At 40.0% G+C, this 26,145-nt stretch overlaps 1 protein-coding gene across 3 annotated transcripts in view; it reads right to left on the bottom strand.

Annotated features, from left to right (window-relative positions):
• The window catches only part of PIK3CA (phosphatidylinositol-4,5-bisphosphate 3-kinase catalytic subunit alpha), a 44,148-nt gene extending 18,028 nt beyond the window's left edge, over positions 1-26,120 (bottom strand). For 2 of the 3 annotated variants that reach the window (XR_010373932.1, XM_064458039.1), the window contains exons 1-7: positions 25,870-26,120; positions 8,306-8,719; positions 6,633-6,842; positions 5,701-5,951; positions 3,837-4,082; positions 2,885-2,970; positions 620-725 (exon numbers count right to left, since the gene is read on the bottom strand). Coding sequence is in view for 2 of the 3 variants with exons in the window: in XM_064458039.1 (XP_064314109.1) it covers positions 620-725; positions 2,885-2,970; positions 3,837-4,082; positions 5,701-5,951; positions 6,633-6,842; positions 8,306-8,657 (1,251 nt within the window). In the remaining variant the exon portion in view is untranslated. Of the gene's footprint in view, positions 1-619; positions 726-2,884; positions 2,971-3,836; positions 4,083-5,700; positions 5,952-6,632; positions 6,843-8,305; positions 8,720-14,371; positions 14,555-25,869 lie in introns of all 3 variants that reach the window. The other variant, XM_064458040.1, reaches the window with a different exon arrangement.
• Positions 26,121-26,145: the final 25 nt, after the last annotated feature.

Raw genomic sequence — 26,145 nt, 5'->3', positions numbered from 1 at the left:
GCCCATGGCTGGGGGGTCAGAACTAGGTGATCTTTAATCCTTCCCTTCCAACCCAAACTGTTCTATGATTCTATAAGACCTGTAAACCTGAGTGTAGGCCAAAGGTACTATATAGTACTTATGACACATTCAAACACAAAATTTAATGATGCTGGTGGCCAGAATTAGATGCCATATATAGATTCTTAAAAATTACTATTTGGGATCTTGCATCAAATGCTAAAGCAGCACAGATTTTATTTACTTTAAAAACCAACTCAGAAAGGGTAATATTTATAGTTGAATTTAAATAAATAGGTAAGTAACTTTTGGATTTAGAAACTTGAGTTTAAATGCACTTGCACCTCAAAATACTAACACTGATCTTTGTGTCTGACAATACAGTATAGATGTGATTTACAGCATTGAATGGATGAACTTTTTTCCACGTTTAATTTCTGACCACAAAAAAGCGGTAGCCTGAATTACATACAAGACAAGAAAGCCTCCTATTTTAATCAGATTCAAATCAAACACTGGACTAAGACTCATTGCCAGGATAGCATTTACCAAATACCTTCCCAAATTTGACTTAAGTAGCTTTTGTTCATTAGTGTGTTAAAGCCATGAAATACTTCACCTCTTTAGCACCCTTCCGGCCTTTAACAGAACAGATGGAAAGGCAGAGCCGAGCAGCACGTGGAAGATCAGGAATGTACATGTCATACAATAGCCATTCATTCCATCTGTAAGATTTAAAAAGCAGAATAAAACTAGGTTAAAGGAGACCACTGCATTCAATCAACAGTTGTACTAAAAAGCATTTGTTATATTCCCACCTGAACCGTATACCTGCGTAAAGAATACACTTTCTTACTGAAGAAGGGTCCTCCTACATGCATTTGACCACATCTATTCCTTTTGGGAATGGAAACTTCCCCCATTAGCCTTCTAGTACCAACACTGTTTAAAAATGTCACACTAGGTTCAATTCCCGCAAACTTGGCAATAGATTCATTCACTTTCACTCTTACAAACCTACTGACTGCAACTGCCAGCATAGGTATAACCTAGAGAGAATGGATTTGCACATGTGCTACACTCATGTAAGGCTCAGCTTGGGAAGTATTTTTCACTTCAGGGAAAAGCAGCAAGTGGGAAAAAATGCGCATCGCTTTCAGAACTCAACTAAAGTTGAGTTAGTGAGAAAAATGGCTTCAAGCTGTGTCAGGGGAGGTTTAGAGTGGATATTAGGAAAATTTTCTTCACTGAGAGTGGCCAGGCACTGGCACAAGCTGCCCAGAGAGGTGGGGGAGTCACCGTCCCTGGGGGTGCTCAAACAACATGTAGTTGTGGCGCTTCAGGACATGGTTTAGGAGGCCTGGGGGTGTTGGGTTGGCGGTTGGACACTACGATCTTAGAGGTCTTTTCTAACCTTAATGATTCTGTGATTCTAAATTTGAACTGCTAGAAAATAAAATATAACTACAAGATGGGAATATAATACAGAAATCCAACGCAATATTCCCCACTCAGATATTATTCTGTTCACCACAGTAATAAGAGCACAGATTGGTTCTACAGGAAATACACATTTTATTTTCATGAACTTCTGAGTAGACTTTCCCTCTCAACTGGCAGAACCGTGCTTTTGAAGAGGAACTTCTGAACACAGTATGTTTTCCTAAGCAGATTGCCATGCTGAATTTTCTCAGCTGGAAGAGGCAGCAGCTTCCAAGGATAGCACTAATTTTTCAGCCTGTCTGTAGCTACTAAAAGTAGAGTTTTACAAAGAAATAACTGTCCAAGCACCCTTCTCTAGGAATGAAGAAATTGGCAGATAAGTTTTAATTCACCTAAGTGTTCATTTCATACAATATAGAACTGTGTGGTTATATCCATGTTTTCAAGCCATGCCCTTCACCACCTTTCCAAGAAGATTTTCTCTAAAGCAGTTAAACTCTCAGTTCAAGTACAGGTTTCTTTGGGCAAACTCCAAGGGAGATGCTGTTTTTCAGTAACTGCATATATTAAGCTCTCTAATTACAACACCTAACCATATTAACAGAAAGTGTACAGACAAAACATTAATGCATTCTGAAACTTCCGAAGACATGAAGTCAGGCAGAAAATGCAAGTCAAGAATTGCTTCTGAACACACACTTCGCATCTTATCCTAGCAGATGCTAAAATATCACACCTCCTCATCAGGCAAAGTTACAGGCAGAAATCCAACACCTTTTAGATACTTTTCTCAGTATGTTTATATATGCTCATGTAAAGCTTATTTTTGTACACTAATGGCACTTTTAAGTTCATGTGATTTCTTTTTCCAGGTAACATTCACAGTAGGTCAAATCTCATGAAAATAATCAGCCCAGAGCTGGCAGTCACTTCCATGTTAGCAAATTATATTCACCCCTCAACACCGAGTGGTTCTGTCTTAGTACACACTAGGCAGCCTCACCGAAACAAACCTGCAGGTTACATGACATCACATTGCCTCATGCTGAAGGTGAAATCTGAACCTGCAACTGGAACACCTGCTGTTGATCCACAGTCAGGAACAGCTCAGTCGCCCAGAGCTATGCTGATTTCACAGTATTAATGAGTAATTATATTGGAGTTTCAGAGGCAACCGCACATGCATGTGTAAAACAGATCTGTTCAGTAAAGAAGCTGTACTATTATATGCAACGAGACAAAATAATTATGTTTGAATTACATTAATTCTATTTATATGTACAGGGTAAGGTAAAAATGTTCTTACAACACTTAAGGCAAGGAATTCCCAGCACGGAGCTCTACCTGACTAATGGCTAAGGCAAGCGTTTACTCCTTCAGTACAATCGTTTATGATGGCCTGAAGTCAAGTTCTCCATAGTTGTTAAGGTACTTAACTTACCTGGGATTAGAACAAGGCACCCTTTGAGTATTCACATTGTCACACAAAGGTTCCCCTCCATGGTAGATACCTGTTCTAACATAGATCTGAAAACAACATTAATATTAGTACTATCTTTGAAATGTTACTGTAAACGTTTTTTTTTCCACTACTGTCAACATATACTATGATTATAACATATTACCCCTTAATTTCCATCAAGTAAACAAAAAAGGCAAAAAAATATTGGAAACCAGACAGTCCCACCATTCCACAACCCAAATTCATTCATGCTCTGCAAGGTGTGAAGCACACTCTTCCAGAAAAAAGTGTTTCTGTCTTTTTCCTCATGAATTGCAAAACTAAATCTTAAAAATACAACAAGAAACCTGAAATGAACTCAAGACTTGGAATTTATTTTCAGTTCTTCCTGTGCCAAGCTATAGTGAAAGAAGAGACCAAAGAAATTGAGGAATTTACAGCCAGGCTTGTAGTATGACTCCAACGGGCCTGAACCCTACCTGCCTTTTCTCCTTGATCTTCCCATCCCTCCCGTTTTTAAAAACAAGGGTAGCAGCACACTATCCAGCATCCCCTCATCAAAAGTATTCCAATTACTGTAATACATTCTTAGACATTATTATTTAGCATACAAATAACAACATGGGGTTTGTTCTTCTATCCATTACATACTCAGCTGAAGTGAACTATGCAAACTGAGTTCTGCTCCCATCAGGCAGAATATTTAACTAAATACCACAACTCATGCCATTTTAGTAGCACACAAGTTTTCAGATGGTAAAACATGGCTGTATTTTTTAGAATGGAGTGCTTAAATTTGAATAACAAAGTGGTTATTTAACAGGTTAGAAAATTAGACATCTCTTCCAATGTAAACACAGAACAGAAGACTCAGGAGGGAAACCATGAGCTGCTGAAAACCATGTATGATGCCATACAGCATTTGCCTTACCTTGTCTATGTCTCTGATGTTCACATTTACATATGTTGCACAGAGAATTCTTATTCTGAGAGCACTGTTTATAGTCCAGAGGGATTTGGCTGTAGCTTCTCCATTCATGTAAGGCGTAGCTGTAGAGATACGCCTGGAGTAAGAGGGCATTGTAAAGGTGTCCAGTGGCAGCTGGGTGTATAGGCTCTCCTTAGCCATCAGCATCAGATTGGGCATGCGACCAAGCATTATACAGCTTCTTATGTACTGTAAGAAAACAAAAAACCAAAATTCAGTATGTTTTCAAAGTGCATACTCTTGGTAGTGTCTATCTAAAAATATTCAGGGAAATACAGAAATAAAAGCGTATTTAAAGAGCTTATCATTGTCCCTGTGTGCCCCTTTGCAGTGTTTATAACATCCAACAGTTCAAATGCATTGTTGGGTAGGGGATCACACAGTCGTGCTTCATACATATTGAGATATGAATGATGTCTGCAACAGTGGAAGGTTGAACTGGAGACAGGGCAGAGCTGACAAAATGACAAGTCAGGTTTCTTTGCAGTGCTCCTTAGCTCCTTAGCGCAGCACAAACAAAGCAGACTGCTTCCAGCTTAGAGATGCTCCTGGAAGCAGAGGAGCTGGTTGTGCGTAGCAAGCAACTGTACTAACCTGCTGTGCAGACCTAGCACAGGTGACACTGGCACTCCTAGTCACAGGCAGAGAGCACAAGACATTTTCTGTGCAGTTGTGCTTATCACCTCATGCTCAGCACTGCTCCTGACAGACTCTAGCTGCAAGCCTGTATGGTGTCTGTTCAGGACCGAGTGCATCAAGCATTTTGTCTGGCAACAGCACCACAGCATACAATGCGTTAAGACAAGTCCAGCCCTGGAGTGTAATTAGCAAGCTCTTTTGAGCACAGTAAAGGCATAGCAGATACTTCTGAAGAACCCACGCTAGATCAAATAGGTCTAGTGTTTGATCTCAAGATGACTGCGCAAAATTATTCATGTATGCCTGTGCTTGTTCCCCAGCTCCCATGGAACAGAGCTGCCCTTCCCATTATTCAGGATGCCCCAGCCCCCTTCTCTCCCCGCCACTGCTCTGCAGAGCAGATTGTCAACCATTTTAGATGAAGCAATGGAAGCTGTTTATTACAACAATACATTCCTCAAAGAGGAAGCAGCAGCAGTCTGCCAGGAAATCTACAGGCTAACATTGTTGTCTGCTCCAGAGGGCTGCTCAGATGCTCTTCTGTCAGCAGCTGTCTCACACTCACAGCACTAACAAACCCAGGCAATGAAGGACAGACAGCCACAAGGAAGATTTAACAATGAGTTGTATAGCACTGAAGTTTAGCGCTCCTTTAATAAGGCCAAAAAAATTAAAGATGTAAATAACAGGAAAACAAAGGTTTTTTAGATTTTTTTCCACCTGTAAAGCGGGAAGGGATGAGATTCACAGTAGCAACAGTTGCCTCAATTTAACATCTGACTGAATTTCCTTTGTATTACATCAACGCCATTCAAGCGTAACCCATCTCTTTCCATCAGAAATCTAGACTATTTCTGAAAGTACCTACCACTGATTTACCACTAGCGTTAGAGGTAAGCTACTTCATTCAAAGAAGAAAAATTACACTAGTGATATCAATTCTAGTTTAAAATCACGTTTTCTCCCCCCCCCCACTTCTGAAACACATACAGCAACAGGCATATGACACTCAGATTAGTGAATTAGTTTAAAAGATGCATACACTTACTTCCTACACTTTAGATTGATTTAAAGAAAAAGCAAGCCAGTTATAAAATTAATCCCTTCTCTCCCTCACAAATCCAGATTGTTTTAGTGTATTTCAAAATAAATTAAGTATGTAACTCACCTTATACTGGCTCAGGGGATATTTTTCTAGCAAGTATTCATCACAGCCACACACCTTCAAAATATATTTGCCCTGGTACTCCAAGACGCACAGTTTCAGTTGTTCAGATGACAGCAGCATACTTCGCGTTTTCTTCCTGATTGCTTCAGCAATCACTTGCTCAGGCACACAGTCATGATTGATTTTTAAGGTGTATTTCTGCTTATCATTGTTTGGTGAGACTATTACCCATATCACCACTATAATTTGCCCTAGAATAAATATAAAATAATTTAGGCCTATTGTTTTCAATACAGTTTCAAAACAAATAGTTTCAGAACAAAAAACTCAAAACAAACAACTCCCACCCCAACGACACAGAGAATTGCTCGCAGTGCTACTGAAAGAAGATTAGACAAGATTCATAGCCCAAACTGACAGAGAGTTTATAACTTCTGCAAGGAATTACGGGGGGTTTGTTTATTTTTGACTCTACCGTAAATTCAAACTTTTACCCCTTGAGGCTAAGAATATTATTAATTAAATACTACTGGCTATTTAGCCTTCAAGAAAACAGCAGTAACTGCTTTATACTCGAGGACTGCAAGATAACTCAGTGATTCAGCATCATTTAACTCCAGATTTCTGAATGTCAAAGATAAATGCTAAGCCAACGAGCTGTTTCTGCCCATCAAACAAATCGCTTCTATTTACCAAGTTTACCTCAAGATTTAGTTATTACAATAGCAAAAAAAAAGTAATTTTAAGTGTTGTCTTCCTTCTGATTTTACACTCTATCAAGAAAGTTATTCTGAATAACTTAAGGTGTGAGATGTTGCTAGAGTGTGCTAAACGCAGTACCTAAAACAGCGTTTTACCCGAGTCATCAGCTGTACTCTTTGATGCCAATCACTAAAAGCCCATTATGTTTATATTGTAAATATTTATCTTACCTTTATCTAATTTATTGTATATATGTTTGGGTAGCTCAGGTGAAGACTCTACATTTGGAGGACAGACATATAATGCTCTACTATGCGGTGCATTGGCATCTCGAAGATCCACTGCTTCTTTACAAACATTAAGAATATTTCTTCTGAAGTCTTGTACTTCTGGATCCTTAACCATATCAAATTCGCAGACAGGCATGCCAATAGCAAAACCTACGGTATTGAGGAAGCATAAGGAAATAATTGTAACTGCTAATTAACTTCTGTCAGTGACAGAAAAAGCATGCTTTAAGCAAAACACAACCTACAAGATTTGCGCTGGCTTCTACTTAGATATGTAATTGTTTTATTCAAGAACAACTCATTTCTAAAGTTAAGTGCACTCAGCAGTTGCACAGAAGGGTAGTAGACAGGCGTACATTCATTGAAGATCCTAGAAGCCTTAAATCCCCACTCTCACAGCTAACACCCCTCCTGGAGAAAAAAGGACCAGTAACAAGCTTCCTTTGAGGTCAGCACAAAGTTTACCAGGCAGACCAGAGAAGCAATGACGTCTGATTTTTTCTAAAACCCTGGCAGGATTATTGGTAGCTGTCAGGACCGTAATCAGCTTTGCTTACAACTGAAGGACAGCTATTCATTTTTTTTTTTAATGAACTATGCTATTTAAAAACATGACAAGCACTCCAAGAGACACTGAACTTAGGTCTTTGGCACAGAGCCACATAATAAGAGTCTATTTCTCTCGGGTCCTCTGTCTCAGATGTAATTCCATTTACTTTAATGAGATTAATTGCATAAATAACTATTTACGCATGAATGTTCAAATGGAACCTTTCAATCGTCCTGCTGCACGGTTAGCTAACCGCTGATCTCCCTAAGTCTTGAAAAGGTTAAGCTTCACAAAACAGAAGTAGTTTACCTATGATGCATTCACAACAATTAAACAATTTAACAATTAGGAGCACCCCAGAACAAGTATTTCCAGTTGACAAGTCTCTACCACTGCAGTACACATCTGTTAGCAACCAAAAGGGAGCAGGTATGCTCGTACCACCCAAACCTAGATGCTGAAACAAATGCTGGTCTCCCTGTGCTTTATCAATGGAAAATGGTAAGCTGCTCCAGAGGTAATTCAAAACATTACCATTTCTCTCCCCTCCAACCTCAGGTGTTTGTTTCCCTCCCTATGCTCTTTCGGTAGGAAAGAAGCAGGGAAAACACCTCATTTTTTACTTTCAAAGCAAGATAGAGCAGTGTTAAAACTTGTGCTATCACAAACGTAGTTTAAGATTTGTAGTTAAATCCAGAATTTACAATTCTGTAAATTTCAAAACAAGCTAAGACTGACTTCCCGAACAACAGAACAGGCTTGGCTCTGTAATAACATGAAATCCTGCAAGCAAAAAATATCCTGTAACCCACATACAGCTACAAATATGTACAAAGCAAAACTTCACATGTGAATGAAACAGAACAGCAAAAGTTTAATTCACAGTTTATGAATGTTGGCTTTACTATGATCAGCATCTTTGGACTTTTGATGGAACAACGGACAGTTATGAAATGCAGGCTTTGACAGATCCAGGTGACAAACACAACCCATTTCCATTCTTTGTATTTTGAAGAGAAGCCAGTTAAAAAGACATGCTATGTTTAAATAAAGACAATCTTACCTATTTCTCTATTAAGAATCTTTTCCTCTCTGTTACCTACTGGTTCAATGACTTTTAGAAAAGGCTGAAATAGTCGCAGGTCACAAAGTCTCCGTGTTTCATCAAAAAATTCCTCTCTTTCTGCTTCTTGTGTAACACTTACAAAAATGTAAGAAGATTCATCTTGAAGGAGCTGATAGAGAGGGTATTTTCTTGCTTCTTTAAAGAGTTCGTGTTTAATAGTTAGTAAGGTGGCCTCACGGAGGCATTCTAGAGTCACTATCATTCCATTTGGGAGAAGACACTCCACAAGGATCCTTGGTGGCATCAAGTGGATGCCCCATAGTTCGCCAGATGACGGTCGTGGAGGCATTTTTAAGTCTTTAGATAACTTTGTAGCAGAAGTTTTTCAAGCAGTGATTTGTAGGAATAAACCTAGAGTAAAAATCAGAAATTTAAATATTAGAATTTAAATACAAACATCACATGGAACTTCAGTAAAATTGTTCAAACATCACTTATAACTGTAGATGAATATTCATGGCTATATTTTACAGTCATGAAAGACTTGATGAAACTGATGTCTAAGGAACTTGGATGTAAATACCTAAATCCAATGAAACAAGTACTAGCAGAATCACAGTAGTTTGGCGAAAGAAATGTCAATACGCATATGGTCTTAAATAGGATTAATTTTTTTACCTGAAGTTTATAATAAATTATTAGAACACTTAAGTAACATGGGGTGAAAATATCTAATATTCAAATTATTACAGCAATTCTTAAGCAAATCTCAAACCCAGTTCTTCACATTTTTAGTTTGGAAAGAGAAACATCATTTGGATCAGATACAAACCATCAGCTCTGCTCATTTTAACCAAACCAATGCTTCAATTTTTTAAAAAAAACTTTTTCTCATCCCAAACCTCTTTAGCATTCAGCCATCACTATGATAACAGTTAAACTATTTACTAAAACCTCTAAACTTGATTTTAAGAATCCATGCTCACACAAAACTTGGCCATAGCTTTTTCACATCATTATAAGCAACACACCAGCAACAAACCCTTTTTAACATGAAATGAGACAGAAGAATTAAGCTCCATTAACACTTTCTGGTGGGCTTGTTTTATTTAGGATCAACTCCCTGTTCTAGTTCCCATTAGCAGTGACACAATGTCTTTGCCAAGCCAAAGGAGAGGAGGGGAAGATGTGACTGACCTTCTAGCAGCGCTGCCTTCTGCCAGCTTAGAGCAGGTACAAGACAAAGTGTATGGACAGAGCAGCCGTGTCTTAGAGCCCCATGGCCAACAACCGATGCCAAAGGACAAGCGGAAAAACTCAGCAGGCACACAGTGATATGTTCTCAATAAACTCTCCTAATCACTACCTGTTTTTAATTTCCTTAACTAGGTCAATATTAACGTATTTGTGACAAATCCATCACGAAGTATTGAGTTTGTCCAGGAAATTTTCACACGCAAACTGCTGGCATCCTGTGACAAGAGCAAAGAACATTCCATGCTACAAAATATTTGCTTTTCTTTGTCCTGAAGCCTGCTGCTTTCACTCGATACCCTAGATTTCTTGTAATGCAAAGTTCCTTATCTTTGCACTCACGGCTCTTAATTTTAAGAGATCCAGCAAATCCTCCCCACTACTTCTTTCCCATAATACTCCCAGATTTAGCCCTTCTCTGCCCAAAAGGCATTCTGTATTTTTTTTAGTCGTCACCTTCTCCATATCTCTTCCACCTTTACCATATCTTTTTTGCAAAGTAGAGGGGGAACAACCATATCTGCATACCACATTTGAAGTCCAAACTGAGCACATGTTCATAGTGACACATTTTCTACTGCTTTCCTAATAAGTCTCTTTTCTGACTGTCGCTCAGCAGCAAGACATGTTCACTGAACTACATACCACAGGCCCAAGCTCCCACTGCAGAACAGTAAGTTACTGCAGAGGCCATCACACATTATGCAAATCTCAGATAGCGCAGTACTTGCACTCAGCCGTAGCATCGCTAACTTCAGCACATACATTATGAGAGGGTAACATAGACATCTACAGAGCAGCCCATCCTCCATCACACCTCCTCCAACCACCAAGTGTCCCGCAAGCACAGGGCTAGGGTAACTACCAGGCTACAATTCTAAAGCCATTCTTAGTAGTTTTTTAAGTCAAGAACCTTCTTCGGACTGTCCCTCTATCTTAGTTTCTTTTCCTAACAGAAAGGAGGGGAAAACCCAAACCAACAGCTTCACACCTCGTCTGTTTCATCAGCTTCCCGATAGCTCCAACTGTGGAAAAGCAACAAATGCTGTGCTTGTCCTTTGCTCAGCAATTTTTAAAAATATATATTTATACATGCATATATACACATAAAATGTGTATATATAAACATATATACAATTTTAAATATGAAAATATATATGTATGTAAAAAATAAAGTCATGATCCCTATTTCTGCACTTCTCATGCCTTGGTACTTATTTTCTGCAAAGTTTTCTTCCAAGTATATCCAGTACCTGTTTTTGCCACACTTCCGTTCTTCAAAAGAAACATTAGAATGAAAACGATGTTTTCCCAAACCCACTGCTTCCTAAGCGACTCAGTAGCAAGAGGGTTGTCTTATTTTTTTATCCCTCTCTGTAGTTGTAGTTTAGGCTTTTAAAAATATCAGCCAAAGCACTAAAGTGTTACAGCAGATTTAGAAAAATGCTTTTCCACTAACACCTCATGCATATTTAGAAGGGCTTTGCAACTGACTTTTTTAAAAAAGAGATTAAATAAGCTATTTTATTTTCCTCGTCATTGTGACAGTCTCAGTGAGCGGCTGCTGGAATGGAAAAGTCTAAGCACACTCACAGTGTATTTAAAGAGCCAAACTTGGAAAGCTTACCAATTACAAAACATCACAAATGAACTCAAATAACACCATTTAGAGCAACTTGGAGAATGCCGCATTACAGATAACTATCCTCAGTTTACAGATAAAAAGAAATACACAGAGAAGGTTAAATAGCATCTTTTTGATGAGGCAAAGCATGAACAAGACTCCCTCTCCATACCAGTGAATCACATGCTTATTTACGTTTCTTAATTACAAGCAGGGGCAGAAACACATTACTGTTAAGGCATACACCAGCATAAACACCAAAACAAGAACATGCAGTCATAAGACCTTTTCCGTCCACCACACATACAAACAATGATAGTGTAGATGGACCACAATCAAATTAAATGTTCACAACACAGACTGAGTTTATACCAGCAGTCTTTTAAGTTCAGTTCCACAACCCTGCTGAGGCTCCTCTGACCTGACAGCTCTCAGAGCTCATCTTCTCCCTGCCCAAGGCGTGTGTTCTCATTCTTCGTCATGCTGGCACCCAGGCTCCCTGAGCCAGCTCGTTACAGGTTCAGATGGATTAAAGTGGCACAGAACTACTCGCTCTTCCTTTCTTGGGTTAGCTCCTGCTATTTTAGCTGCCTTGTTGAGATCACCAAGGAGTCAGACAAACACCAGGGTCTCTGCTGGACAGTGAGCACAGCTGCAGCAGTGCTGAGCTGTTTCAGGTTCAAAAATGGTGGTGCCACTGCAAATTTCCCCTCCCTCCCCACCAATAATTGCTAGCAAAGCAACAGAGGCGGGGCTGGGGGACACACATACATATGAAATCCTTTCAGACAAGTATCTTTTCAAAATAAATGTCAAGTGTGGCTTTTTAAAAATTTCAAACATTAAACACCAACTCAATACCATTTCTTTAAAGACTTGCAAACAGTCCAAAAGAGACACCCCCAAAATCTACACTCTTTTTAGAGCAACTGCACCAAAACAGCAACTTTTGTTTTAAACTGGGATACAGACATGTGCTGGAACGGCGCATATAGTCATCCTGTGTGCACTTTCATTTTACTTGCACATGTAAGCACGCCTCCAGGGTTTGGATTTGGAAAGCAAAAATGTAAACAGAAACACTTTTGAAGTATAGTTGGCAGCTTGTGTTCCTGTGTTTTCTTTCAAATCTGGAAGGCTGCCTGGCATAAATAGAATCAATTACATTCTTCGACAGTAAAAAGACTATAATTTTAAGAGAATTCTAGAGGGATGTTATTTAAATCCAACCAAGGGTACACACAAACACTTCAAACGAACACTACATCACACCTGCAATCCCTGACCTTCCAAACACACCTTAAACTTTTTTCCCCTGCCAAAAGCTTTGGGGAACCACAGACAGTCAGACAGGCCAAACTCAAAGACACCCACTGATCAAACTGCATTCTTTTCAATTCAGTTCCGCCTTCCCGATCCATTCAGCACATTTTTATCACCTCACAGCACTGAATCATGAACTACAGCAGCATGGTTAACTCAATTTCATTCTATCAAATATTATATTCCACATTACAGCCTACAATTTTTCTAATGCCTTCCTGATGACATACAAATATGTTAACTCTGAAAAGGTTTACACAAGACCATCAAAAAGTTCATTGCTACTTCTTCTGAAAAGAACTCTTTCCCCTTGAGGAACAGAGTGCAATGAGGGAGAAATGCAGTAAGAATTGTACTGCAGGTGAATTAACGTTGGTTCCTAACATTAGTACTCAATGAAGTACTTTATGTCCAAAATTTAAGCAAACTTAAGCTTGGAACAAACTAACTTGAGTCAAAATGGGAAGAAATATGTCGGTTTTTCACCACGCTTTTACACATAAGTCCTGTGCACATACAGATCAGCAGGACACCCTGGCAGAATTTCTTCTGGCAAAATACAGTGGAAAAATCTCAAAACACAAGTATCACTGACCCAAGTTTTGTGTGTCTTGCTAAAAGGACTGTTGCCCTTCAGTACAGATGAAACCTACACTACAAAAACAAGCAATCAAGATAGAACCTTTCATGAGCCCTTCTGTCAGAAAGTGCGGGGAACCCTTCCTTGCTGAGAGAACACTCATTTTTACAGATTACCTGTTTACAGATTAGATTAAGTGAATTGATTTTTCACTGTCTAGAGATTACTCAAACATTCTACCAACTCCCCACCAAATCAATACGTGGCAATTTATATATATATATATATATATGACATAAAAAACCAGAGTTAACTGATACGGTTTTTTTTCCCTGTTTTGTAAATTATCTGTGGACGTGTTCTCCAAAGAGGAGCTCCTTCTAACATGAACACGTGTCTCACAAAGCAGGTGAAGACCCACCATTCAAGTCCTTGGGCCAGTCTAGGGGGGAAAAATTTTTGTTCGCTTTAGGAGACTTACTGTTAAGACTGTCTCTCATCAGCACAAGCACCTTATTCAGACTCTGCAGGAAATCTAACAAGCACAGCAGGAAGAAGCTGCCGAAGCGTACCGTGCTGTAATACCATATTAAATGTATCAAGTACGGGATGCTTACGCAAAGAGGTACACACTCCAGTGACTGAGAACTGAATAATCATGCATTTCTATAAGCATCAGCTAGTGTTTCAAAATCAAAAGGACAGACTAAACACTCAGTACAATTTTCTCAGTCCATACTTGAAACTGAATTAGTCATTCAGTAAACTACTACACTTTAATTGAAGTCCATTAGTTTTTCCCAGTCCTAAGACAAGTCCCATTACATTGCCTTAATAGACAGGACATAGCAATGTTTGTAATAGTTTGCAGTATCTTTAGTATTACAGAGCTGCTCATTAGGATTTGTGTATAGATCTGATTTCTTTTCCAAGCAGAAGTTTCCCCTAGACTCTTAGCATTGCCTTAACAAAGTCTTCTACTCATTAAACAATCCAACTACATTTACAGATTCTGATTTACTGCACACTCGTGTATAGGTTATAGGATTTTTTTTTTTCATTCTCTGTCAGACTGACAGAGTATCAGCTATGTCCCCAAATAAGCTTTAACTTCTGTGGAACCCCCCAAAACAAAACGGGGTGGTGTGGCATTCCTGGGACAAGAGTAACGCTTTTCAAAACGCAAACCCTATATTCTACTTTGTCACAGGCATTTAAAACTTTAAAAAAACAAAAACGTTTTATTCCCATCTTCAGACACATCAGGCACTCCAAAACTCACCATGAAGAAAACTGGGCAGAGCTGCTCGTCTCATTTTGCTGCTGTCCAAACCTGCTGTGTGGGGACAGTAAGACTGCCCCAGACTAGATATTCTCAGTCCTGTCCTTTTGTTCTTCCTGCTTGCCAAGCTGGCACCTCTCCAAAATCCAGGGAGACTAGTACAAAGATGGCTGAAATTGTCTTCTGTGAAAACATTATTACACACAGATTTAAGCAGCAGCAATATTGCTTTGTTTAAAACAGAAAGCAGGAGACTGTTGTATTGCAGTTACGTCTTCACAGTTTTTACGTACCACTTTCCTCCTATTTCACAGAAAAGGCACAGATACACAGAACTGCTTATCTGATCACAAACAGCAGCTCAAGGGAAGACAAATAAACAGAAGGATTTAACAGTCAAAAACATATCATCTCAGCATTTCATTTCCTTCTGAAACAGGCAAGTATTTCCAAATACTACCAGTTTTACTACAGTTTGCCAATTTTACTACTTCTTTCCCCCTGCAAAAAAACCTGCTGAGTACATTTGCCTTATTCTAGACGGAGCAAAAAACCTAACATTATTGGTAGCATCTGTAGAATTACAGTACAGCAGAAATGCAAGATCATTCTTTCCTGTGAATGTAAAGTCTCACCAGAAATGAGTGAAAAGAAGTTTCAGTTTAGTTAGATATGACAACATGGGTTGACTGCGTTTCAAAGCAGTTTTCTTTAAAATTATTTTACATGCAGATTTTTTTTGTTTGTTTCAGAATATAATATTATTGGATTCTGGCTGTACTGACTTTCAGATACCATGAACAAAATTAATGGTGAAGTCATCCTGGAAAAAAACCCTCACTATAAAGTATTGCCCAAGAGGTAATATATATAATGTTACACTACTAAAAAAATATAGGATCAAGCAGCTGAAAGCAAGATGAACAGTATAAGAAGATTTACTATTGCTCAAATCTATTTTTCTTTTCTCCAAGAAAACCAAAAGGCCTTTGTAAATCCTTTGTTTCAGCTGCCCTTACTTGCTCTCCCACATCCACGCAGGCATATTGTTTATAGCTTCACTCACTGTGTGGAAGCCATGAAAACAGGATCACGAGAAAGAAACATTTGCAAGTTGCTGGTGACCTCTACAACTCCCACTACGATAAGTGCCTGTTCCCTAGGGATCCCATGACATACCAAGAGCAGAATGTCTTTCCTAGAACATTTTCTTCCAGTTTAAGATGGATTTTTTTCCTCTGTGTTAAAGAAAAGCCTGGAATTAAATCTTTTTTAGCCCAAGATCACTCAGTAATTCCATTTCTAGCTTTACCTCAAAGGAAAGGATTTCGTTATTTATAGAATACTAGTAGCCATAACACACAAGAAAGACTTAGAGAAGCAACATATCTTCTCTTCACACTTCACATATCTGCTTACTCATTATTGCAACTATTAGCTTGGCTTGTTATGTAGCAGGATGAGAATTCCTCTCCCACCTGGCCATGTTCTGGTTGGAGCTGTTCCTCCACAGCTAGGCATGCAGGCTGAAGCTCAGTGAGCCGCACTCAAATTCTTTCAAGCTCTTTCAGTCAAAAGCCTTAAAGTTTGGCAACAAAATCAGAGCAACACTTCATTTTGTACCAATAGAAACAAGGTTTTCCTCTGACTACATGTTTTTCTTTAATACTCTATGTGGGTGACAAACTTTTTTTCATGTGAACATCAGAAAGAACATGAAGTAAAAGCAAACAACAAACCATAGCCTGTTCCTTGCTACAAACACTAAGGGCTTCAATGCTAGTTTTCGCATGCAGAGATGTTCTGCTTTTGGAAATTAGTGCAAGATGAGGATGTGTATGAAAGATTACTCTAGAATATCTTTCATTAAACTAGATTAGAGAGGCAACAAATGCTGAACACATAAATACTATAAAACTCCACCTTAAATAATGTTGTTTGCTTTTCTTTCCATTTTTCTTCCCATCCTCCCACCTTCCTGGGCTATTTGGAATCCAGCCAGTAAACAGGATCTTTAAAAACAGGAAGCACTGGCACACAGACAAGGACAGGGAGCCGGAGCAGAGTGAACCCAGGTGTTCTGCACTCTGGCCTAGCCTGAATCTTCACCTAATGTGAGCAAGCTGTGCAGCAGAGCTGTAACTCAGACACCGGGCCTTTCCTGGTGCAGATCCCCCCAGGCATGTCACCTTGGCTTTTGGAAGTAATCCCCTCTGCTGCAGCACAATGAACCTCCAGCAGTACTGAAAAAGAGGAAAGATCTCCCCTCCCACTGCCCATACCTACAAGGACAGGGGAAGGATTGCAAGCCAGCACCGGAGGTACAGCAGTCCTCCCACCGCTATGCTTGTCTCTACCACAAGCAAGAGTATCAAGAGCATACAACATTCACCCGACCAGCATCTCTTTGCAGAAGGCAGAGAAGTGTGTGTTCATAAGAAAATTTGACTGAGATTAGGCCCCCTTTAATTTACATCCATCTGTACTCAAGAGATCCACCCTGTGAGCCCTTCCTTTACTGAGAAGCAGCTGAAAAAGACATCAAACTCAGACTGACTTACAGCACATAACTTACATTCATCTTTACTCGAAAGATCCACCCTGTGAGCCCTTCCTTTACTAAGAAGCAGCTGAAAAAGACATCAAACTCAGACTGACTTACAGCATACTGTGTACTTCCCATATAGCATTTCTTAGGATGGCGTCTGACAGCAACTTTAAATTGAGATAAAGGGTTTCTTCCATGCTAAATCACTCCAGACCCTGAAAACTACTAACATGTTAAAAAAGGGGTTTTGGAGTGTCAGTGTAGAGCAGAATTTTTGCAACTTTGCATATTTTTAGTATTAAACGTAGAACAGAACTGGAGGACAGAAGTTTGTTCTGTAATCCAAATATAAATTAGCGTTCCATTTATCCTAACTGACTTCTGTAGCCAAACAGCATTTACAGAAGTACGCGTTTAGTCTGCATGGACTTACTGAATTCCGTAAGCAAAAGTCATTATCTTTTATTTACTGGCAAACAGAGGATGGGATACAACTTCACTTTCGATTGAGCATTTGTAAGGAACCACACGCCTTAGCAAAAGCCATGGAAGTAGGTTTTTCTTTAAGCTCCTTAACTGAAAAACAAAACAATACATTCTCCATTGAGGTATTTCTTAACTCCCTTTTTAAAACCTTTTGTTGAGAAAAGGAAGTTTGTGGCAGAGTTAACACAAAGGAACAGCCACCTTAATGAAAAATTTCAATTCTGCAGCTAAATCCTCTTGCCCCATAAACAGCTGAAATAAATATAGTTCTTAGCAAATTGTCCTATACAAAGACATATGGAACAAGACAGCATGCAAGCAAATCCAGTTCCTTGCAAACCCTGCCCCGTAGTAGTAGTTGTCTATTTCTACACAGGCTATAATCACAACAGGAAAATACCATGGCTTTTCAAGAGTCAGTTAGAAATAATGAAGTACTGCTCCCTGGTAGACTTGTTTGGGATACAGAGTCAATGGTGATTAACTAAATATTTATTTAGCACTAGATGATAACCCTGCTGAAAGTAAGCACCAACAGTTTCCCATAAAAGATTATCAGCAGACCTTTATTTACTCCAGCATCAGACTGTCCTGCCCACCCCACGCGCCAAGCCTGTGAGTGGCACAGCGGGATACCATTCAGCTGCAAAGCTGTTAGGACCACTCCATGCCCCCATCAGGCTTCATCTTCCTCAAGGTCACAGACCACTTCGGTGTCTTGCACCTACACGCATCAGAACACTGGGCCTTCTATGTGGAACAATACTCTTGACCGAATTCCTGATTTTGTAAGCGTATTTGACTGCTTGACATGTTACAAAGAAACCAAAGTTTCTCTGAAACCTTAAGGAGTGTAGGTTCTAGCTGTTGACTCCAGCTGACTAGGACTCCTCTCCGCATTTGAATGCCAAAGCAACAACCATGACTCAAGACCAAGAAGTGCAAACAAAAACGATTCACTGTGATTATGTATGTCATTAAGTCCTGCATGCATCAGCCTGAACTATAAGAACAGCTATGGTAAACTGTGACAAATGGTTCTTCAGCATGTTTAATCAAATGTTTATCACTTCTGTACGTATCTGTTAGAAGCATCTGCTCTGCAAACCCTATGTTATGCAAACACGAAAGCAAGACTTGGAGCGTGGGGCTGCTGAGACGTTAAGCTTGCTGTCAGTGCATCTCTTTCCTGTGCTTCAAGCTGTTACCCAAATTGTTTCTCTAACAAGGTCAGGGTACCAGCAATTCATGTTTACTACATCTGAAAGAAAGAGCTAATATTTGCCTAAATAGATCATGTTTGCAATTAACATGAACTTTCCAAAGGAGAAAGTGACATAAGCTCATAGATATTTAAACAGTGAATACCAGCAATATCTCCACAATAGTTTAAAGCTTTCTCAGCTTCCCAGCCTGGAGAGTCACCTTCATATCCGGATTAAATGCTTTGAGACTAAGGCAGATGCTGCTTACTACTACAATCAGAGCTCTGTAAAAGGGATACATTAAAACAAAGACCTTTGTTTAAAAAAGCCACAGAGATACTGGAAGTAGTCAGTCACTGCTATTAAGAGACCTTTACACATCTGCACAAACAAGGAAGTATTTTTAATACATGGTTCTTTGGAAACATTTTGTTAATGTTTTTGTAGGTGTGTATATTCAAAAAGACTGAAAGCAGTCTTCAGCTGGTGAAGTTTAACCCTGGGACAGAACAGGAGACCAGAAAAGCTTAAGTGTTTTGGACTTAACAGCAACCCATAAAAACACCAATTAGGGAGGGGTGACTATATTGCAAATCATCTTTTTTTGTTCTTTAAATAACCTGCTTGCATACCAGGACAGCAAGAGATTAGAAGCTGTAATAACGGTTACACTTCTCATATCACCTTGCAGTTGCTTGTGATACTATCCTGTCTGATGTACAGTCAAAGGCTTCAAAGAGGTGATGAAAGAGCTGAAGACCTGGACTGCGAAGCAATTTGACAACATGTATAGAAGAGTTTCCACATTCAGGAATAGGCTTTGCTATCCTTTTCATGTATCAACTCTGCCATTTCATTGCTTGTTGGTTTCTGTTTTCACCCTTTCCCTCTTGGTGGTAGTTAAGCCGTCCTTCCCTACATGTCAAAACATCCCAAGTTGGAGGTATGGAAGACCAAGGGAGTGCTGCTGAGCAGCGATACCTACAGTGCTTTATCCTCATTTGATAGCAAGGTGAAGACAAGTTATTAGAATTTCTCTGACCACAACCTTACTTAGCAGTTAAACATCAGAAAAACAGTTGAACTTTACCTTCTCAACTGAAATGTTAAATCAACTTCAAGGTCTTTCTTTTAGCTAGCCACCACTTCTCAAAAAATTCACAGAAGTGGTCAAGTTTATTACCCACAATGACAACATTTCGGTTTCACACCAAAACACAAACATAATTTATTATCAACCTTTGTAACAAACTTGCTAGACTAAAAACAGCACTCGCAGGCACCCTGTATGGACACATCCTCAATTATACACCACAATCAAGACTCTTCAGGATGTCTGGATGCTGCTTAAAAATTAGCTCTTCCACTTAGACACTAGAGTTTTTCTTGGGACAAGTGCTCTTGTACAGCACTTAACATCAGAATTGAAGGAGATTTCAGAGGTGACAACATGAAATTGCAAGAAGATAAAATACATTAATCACTTTCCTCCCACCAGTGGAGACTGCCTTAATAAACTGATGAGTGGAACTGGTTGTTCAACATCCACATAAACTTTTCAGAAGGCAGAAGAGGAATCTTCAGTTTTATTAGTATCACTTCCACTTCTAAAATCCAGCCACAACATTTGCTGATTATTCTGTTAAGAGCTGGGAATGTAAACAGAAAAACTGAGGAATAAGTGATATGTTTTATGATCTAAGCAGTTTAATGACCACAGCAAGTATATCTTAGAGCATGATTTGGAATGGAACTTCTGACTTCCCTTTTCCCACAGAAAGCTAGCTCTATCTAGAAAATTCTCCTAATGTTAGCACTATTAACCTCAATCTTTTGAACTATGCCTGTAGTCAAGAACCAAGTTAGTATTTTCCAGCCGTAATGAAAAGTAACTTAATGGCAGAAGCACCGAACCTGGATAACAACATACCTCATCACACAAAGCATACTTGTTGAGTTTGAAAAAGAAACATATCACCTCCACTCTGCTCGCTTGGTAAACCAGCCTTTACTCTCTGCTCATTCTTACTTTTTTGTGCTTGCGCTTTCAAGCGGTCAGTGTTTAGTTTGCCTACATCTTTGCAGAGATCAGTCTCATCGCTTTTGCAGTAAGTCAGATAGATGTCAGAGTCCCCAGGTACAGAAAGTTTTGCTCTGTTAGATCCAGATGACAGAACAGGCAGGGATTTCTACTCATGGTTGATTAGTCTCTGATGAAATGCTGAATCTTGAGTATTTTCTTTTCAGTAACATCCGAGGTTCCTTGCATTTTGAGGATGTTCAAGAACTTGTTTCTTTGTTGACTGCTAATAGCTAAAAGATGGAATACAGTTGCAACAAGGAGTAATTTTTTGCTCACAGATTTAGTGTCCTCTGCAAGGATCCAAGGCTAAACAGCTGATAGCTTAAGACACTTTTCCAAGAAAACAAACGCAATCTCGGCAGAAAATCCACGCTTCTGGAAGGACCACGGCCCAAGTTCACAAGAAGCATTAAAAAAATCAGGAACGGTCTTGGAAGGCATTGCACAAGAGTCATTCATCACCATGAACTGCCACATTAACTATTGGCGAAAGACTGACTAATTAGTATAGAAGTAGCAACAGTTAATGACAGATAAGTTTTGTGACATGTTGTATAATCTAGGAGGCAACCTTCCAGTTTTCTTTCTTTTCTGTTTGGACTTTTAAAGAAAACACCCAAGGGATGTTTCTCTACATTTCTTTGCCTTAAAAGAGGTTCATAATGTACAGCCAGTAATATGACTCAGCCGTCTCAAAATTTCAGGGAACTTTACAGTAAGTCTTAGTCAATTCAATAAGTCTCCTATATTTGACAAATATGCTTTGTGGTTCACAATCCTCAAAAGCTACATTTGCAAGCCTTTCTTTAAGTGGAAACCGTAGCAAAACTACCCAAGTTTTCCTACATAAAATCCATTAAGATAATGTAACGCAATGTGTTAACGGGTAGACAAAAAACCAAAAAACCCACCAGTCTGAGGTATATCTAACCTTCTACTGGTAAAAGGCAACAGGGCACAAAACAAGTTCTAAGTTTGACCCAACTGTTCTTAAACTAGACTGCAGAGATAGTAATTGACTTCTACTGGTGCAAGTTAGCAACATGCCAGAGAGGCAAAAGCTTCAACGGTACTCTGCCCTTCTCTCCTGATCATTTTCACAGAGCTAAGCTGCTTTCTTTGAATTTCTTTTTTATAGTCTAAAATTCAGGCATTTGAGCACCATTTTTCGAAAACCAGACTATAAACGTTGCCAGCAAGTATACTCAGTCAATTATACCTGCTGAGTGCTTTTATTCCCCACTTTAAAAACATTGTTTTCTTCAAGCCAGTAATAGAAAACAAGCAACGATGGCCACTATCTCTCACACTTCTTGTTTGAAATACATAGGCTTAAGACTGCCTTTCACAAAATCTGCATCCAGAATTAACTAGAAAAACACTTTTCTAGAATTGAAGTTTAAGTGTGTGCAATATAAAAAAAACAACATACTAGCTGCAAAAACGTTAAGTACTACTTAGACTAAGAAGATGGATCCAGAATTACATAGACTGTTCTCAGTCCACTTCATTTCCATTTGACCACAAGTTAGCTTACAGTATTTATAAAAATGTCATGTTCTGCCCCCATATGTATTTTTTAAAAAAACAATTCAATTCCCTCTACCCCCTAGTTGGGCTTGGTTTTGTGCTAGTTTTTTTTTTTGTTTGATTGGGGTTTTTTTGTTTGTTTGGTTTGAGTTTTTATTTTAAAGTTAATACTACAGCAGTGCTGCAGAAGAAAAGCAGTTAATACTTCACAGTATTATTTCTGGTTCATTTAATGCTACATTAACCATTCAGAAATAGATTTATGGAATAAATTCAGTTGGAAGGAACTTCTGGAGGTTCTCTGGACCAACCCTGTACTCAAAACAAGTCACATGTGTTTGGTGTCCAAAGAAATACTAAGAGAAACAAACCTGTTTTCTCTCCCTACTGCTCACATTTGGATTAAGATACTACAAAGAGAAGCTTGCAGCAGAATGCTTTGCCATGACACATTCAACTTAGAGGGCAAAAGAAAAATTCCCATCCAGTTTTAGCATAAATATTTTTGTGGCCTTTTCTAGCCATAGCTACAATTTCAGACAGACATCATCACTTGGAGCAGCTGGATGTCTGGCTTTTTAAAAGGATGAGACAAAACTCCTACAAGCATGGAATGTAATGCACAGAAAGCCACAAAAAAACAACAAACCCTACCTTAGCTTACACTATGAGCCGCAAGTCCACTTCTTCAGTTAGCCAAAGTATAAACTTATTCTCCCCCTAACGCTCCCCCTCCAACTCAATCACACACACAATAAAGGCACACAAGGCACATTTTTCCTCACCTGGAAGATTTACTAGATTTCACACCTTTTTCAATCATTGTAAAACAGTAAGACAAAACTTAGTTTTATAATTGCATTTTAAGACTAAACTGGAAAGACTAATTTTGCAGTATTGTTCCCACTCCATTTATAAATCATAAATTTTGATACTGATGAGGAAACTGATTTTTAAAAAAATCTTAGCTTCCCCTCACCCAAATACAACATTTTTCAGATGTCCTATTAACTACAACTTTTGTTAATCTTGATTAATATACTCAAATAGGCAAAACAAACCTACAAGCGATATCCATCTACAAGATGCTACTATTTCTTGCATGGTTTGGAATTAATATATCACCCTCTCAATTTCCTTTCCCCCAAAACAGGCAAGAAAAGCCAATAGCAACAGTTTTCTATTCAGAAGTGACCCATATTTGCAAGGTGTTCAGATATCTGCGTATTCCTGGTAGCCAGAGAATCTGCACCAGAAGTCTAGGAGACTACATAATGAAATGACTTTTTATGTACAGAAATTTTAAGAAAGCAGTTTTTGCAGACTAAATGTCAGCCTTAGGCTTGCTGTCCAGCCATTTATAGGTAACTTTCATTTCCTTCTGAGTTAAAGCCCTGACAATCATCAAAGCTGTTCAAAATTGTATTACATGTGACCAGCCCATTAAAAAGCACACTACACATTTGAACCTGAGGAACAACTGTGATCAGGAAGCACATTCCTTATGCAAGAACACCTTTTAAAGGTGTAATTTTTCTTCCAATAACTGGAAACCTCATGTGATATACTTGGTCTTGGAGATAGTACAGGGGTAAAGCATGAAACCCTTGCTTGTTGTAGCAATTCCTACTCCAAAGCTTTCACCAGCTTCCAAAAAGTGAGTTATCCAGGAAGAAGTATCCCCCATTTGCTTCCAGAAAGCAGGAATAGCCTGATTATCAGCAAAACAGTTAGCTAGCTATTGAACTAGTTTATGGCTTCCAGTAAAGCACAATTGCTTTGTGAACAGCTCAGCTACACCACCTTTCCCAAAGAATACTCAAAAAAAGAAAAGCCCTACTCAGTTTCATTATTCATGCAAGTAAACTGCAACAAGAAGAAAACAAATTTGCCACTGACACAGATCAGCAATTCGAAGCAGCCGAACAACTGAAGCACCTTGGCATGGATTTGTAGGCTGGGCTCAATGTGCTTTACAAAAACAAACATGAAACACTGTCTCCAGGTTGCTAAGAATGGCATCAAGTTAACACCTGTGAAACGCAGGGCATCTGCTCCAGTCAAACTAACTTACAGCTCTGAAGTTGTCATATTTATTGCCTTAATGAAAAAGCAGAATATTTCATGGATCACATCAGGAATTGTGTGGTTTCATAAATTCCTCCGTAAACACCATGAGCTTGGTCAATGTGTGGTTTGTCTACTTGATGACATTAGCTAAAATATGCTTCCAAGTAACTAAGCACTCTGGAAAAACTTGCCAATATTATTGTTTGAGAATAAAGTTATTTATTGTGAAACTTTAAGTTCACGTGGGGCTTTATTTCAGAACAGCTTATCTCATCAGTTCCCCATAGTAGACAAACCAGTAAATCCCATCAGCCCGACTACTGGAATATTCCTAGGAACTAATGATGTTTACGCACAACAAGAGGTGGACTTTGATTATTACACTGCATTATGGAATTGCAGCATGGAAGCAACAAGTATGAGAACATCTCTCTAAATTAATTGTGAGGTGGGAGGAATTCAAGAATGATTCAGATGATGATGGGGGAGTTTCTAACTTTAACCAATGTGCTGAATTTGAAAGCCTGCCACAGCTCAAAGCGGGGAAGCTGCAAAAATACAAGTAACTAACAGAACAGAGCCCAGATTTCTCCTACTAAGTACTACAAAATCCAGATTCAGAATCCAGTTGACTGCTCCTTTACAAGTTTGCTGCAGAATGCTCATAACTGCAGAATTAACTCAAGCAAAGCTTTAGTACTGCCTGTTTTTAAACATATACTTTCCTTGTACTTGTTCTGACTGTGTCCTGTTTATAAAGCAAACTCTGTTCCACCACATTTTTAAAGTTGCCAAGGAAAAAGTAGGAGGAAAACAATTTACAGAGACATCCCAGTAAGAGCAGCAGAAGTAAGGGGTCTGACAACTTCAGGAATACCAAAACCAGCAGCAAAACCCCTAAACAACAACAAAGACGCAGTTTGTATTAGTTCAGTCAGTTTTGTTAGCGTTCAGCCTACTGGAAAATATGCAAGGACTGGTAAGAAACAGCAGTTTCATATTTAACATTAGTAAAAACAGCTCCCTGCATAGTGTGGGATAATAAAGAAGTTTTTACAGGTAGCGCAGCTGCGACGCTGCTGCTGCCCGGCGCCCGCAGCCGGGAGCGGACGGCATGCCACCGGCTCACACACGCCCAGTCGGATGAGGCTCCGCTCCCAGTATCATTAACCGGCCCAGCCGCGAGCCGCCCCAAGAGCTGCTGAAATATATTTATAGAAAATGGCTATATTTCGGAGGCGGGGGAGCCGCGTTCGAGAGCGACAAGCCGCCACGGTTCTCCCTCTCCCGGAGGGCGGAGACCCACGGGCCGGGGCTCGGTGGGGGAAGGAACGCCTCGGAGCTCCCTCTCCCAGCCGGGGAAGCCCCACCACACCCCAGTTCGCGGAGGAGGCGGCGGCGGCACCCCGACCCCCGCCGCCACCCGCGGGTCGCGCTCCCCCTGCCCCTGCCAAGCCGCCTTCCCGCCGAGCCCTCACCCAGCCGGAGTACCGGGAAGCCCCCGGCCGCGGCGGGACAGCAAGCGCTGCGGTGTGGTGTGGTGGGCGGCTCCGGCACCGACCCCCGCCTCACTCACCTCACGGGCGCGGCCTCCTCCCCACCTCCGAGCGCGGCTCGCGGCCGCCGCCCAGACGGGCCGGGCCCCACAACGCTCCGAGCACTCCGAGGCCCCACCACAGCCGCCACCACCGCGCCCCTCGGCGGGCGACTGACAGGCCGCCCCCGCGGGCGCTGGCGGAAGGAGCGGCGCCGGCAGCCCCCGCGCCGCCTCCCGCACGGGCAATAACAGGAAGGGAGCGGGGCCCTGACCCCGGATGGGGATGGCGCCGCCCGCCGGAAGTGGAACCGGGGC

The sequence above is a fragment of the Phalacrocorax carbo genome, chromosome 7 (assembly GCF_963921805.1).
Source record: "Phalacrocorax carbo chromosome 7, bPhaCar2.1, whole genome shotgun sequence".
NCBI classification, from domain to species: domain Eukaryota; kingdom Metazoa; phylum Chordata; class Aves; order Suliformes; family Phalacrocoracidae; genus Phalacrocorax; species Phalacrocorax carbo.
This window is presented reverse-complemented; position numbering and strand designations above follow the sequence as displayed.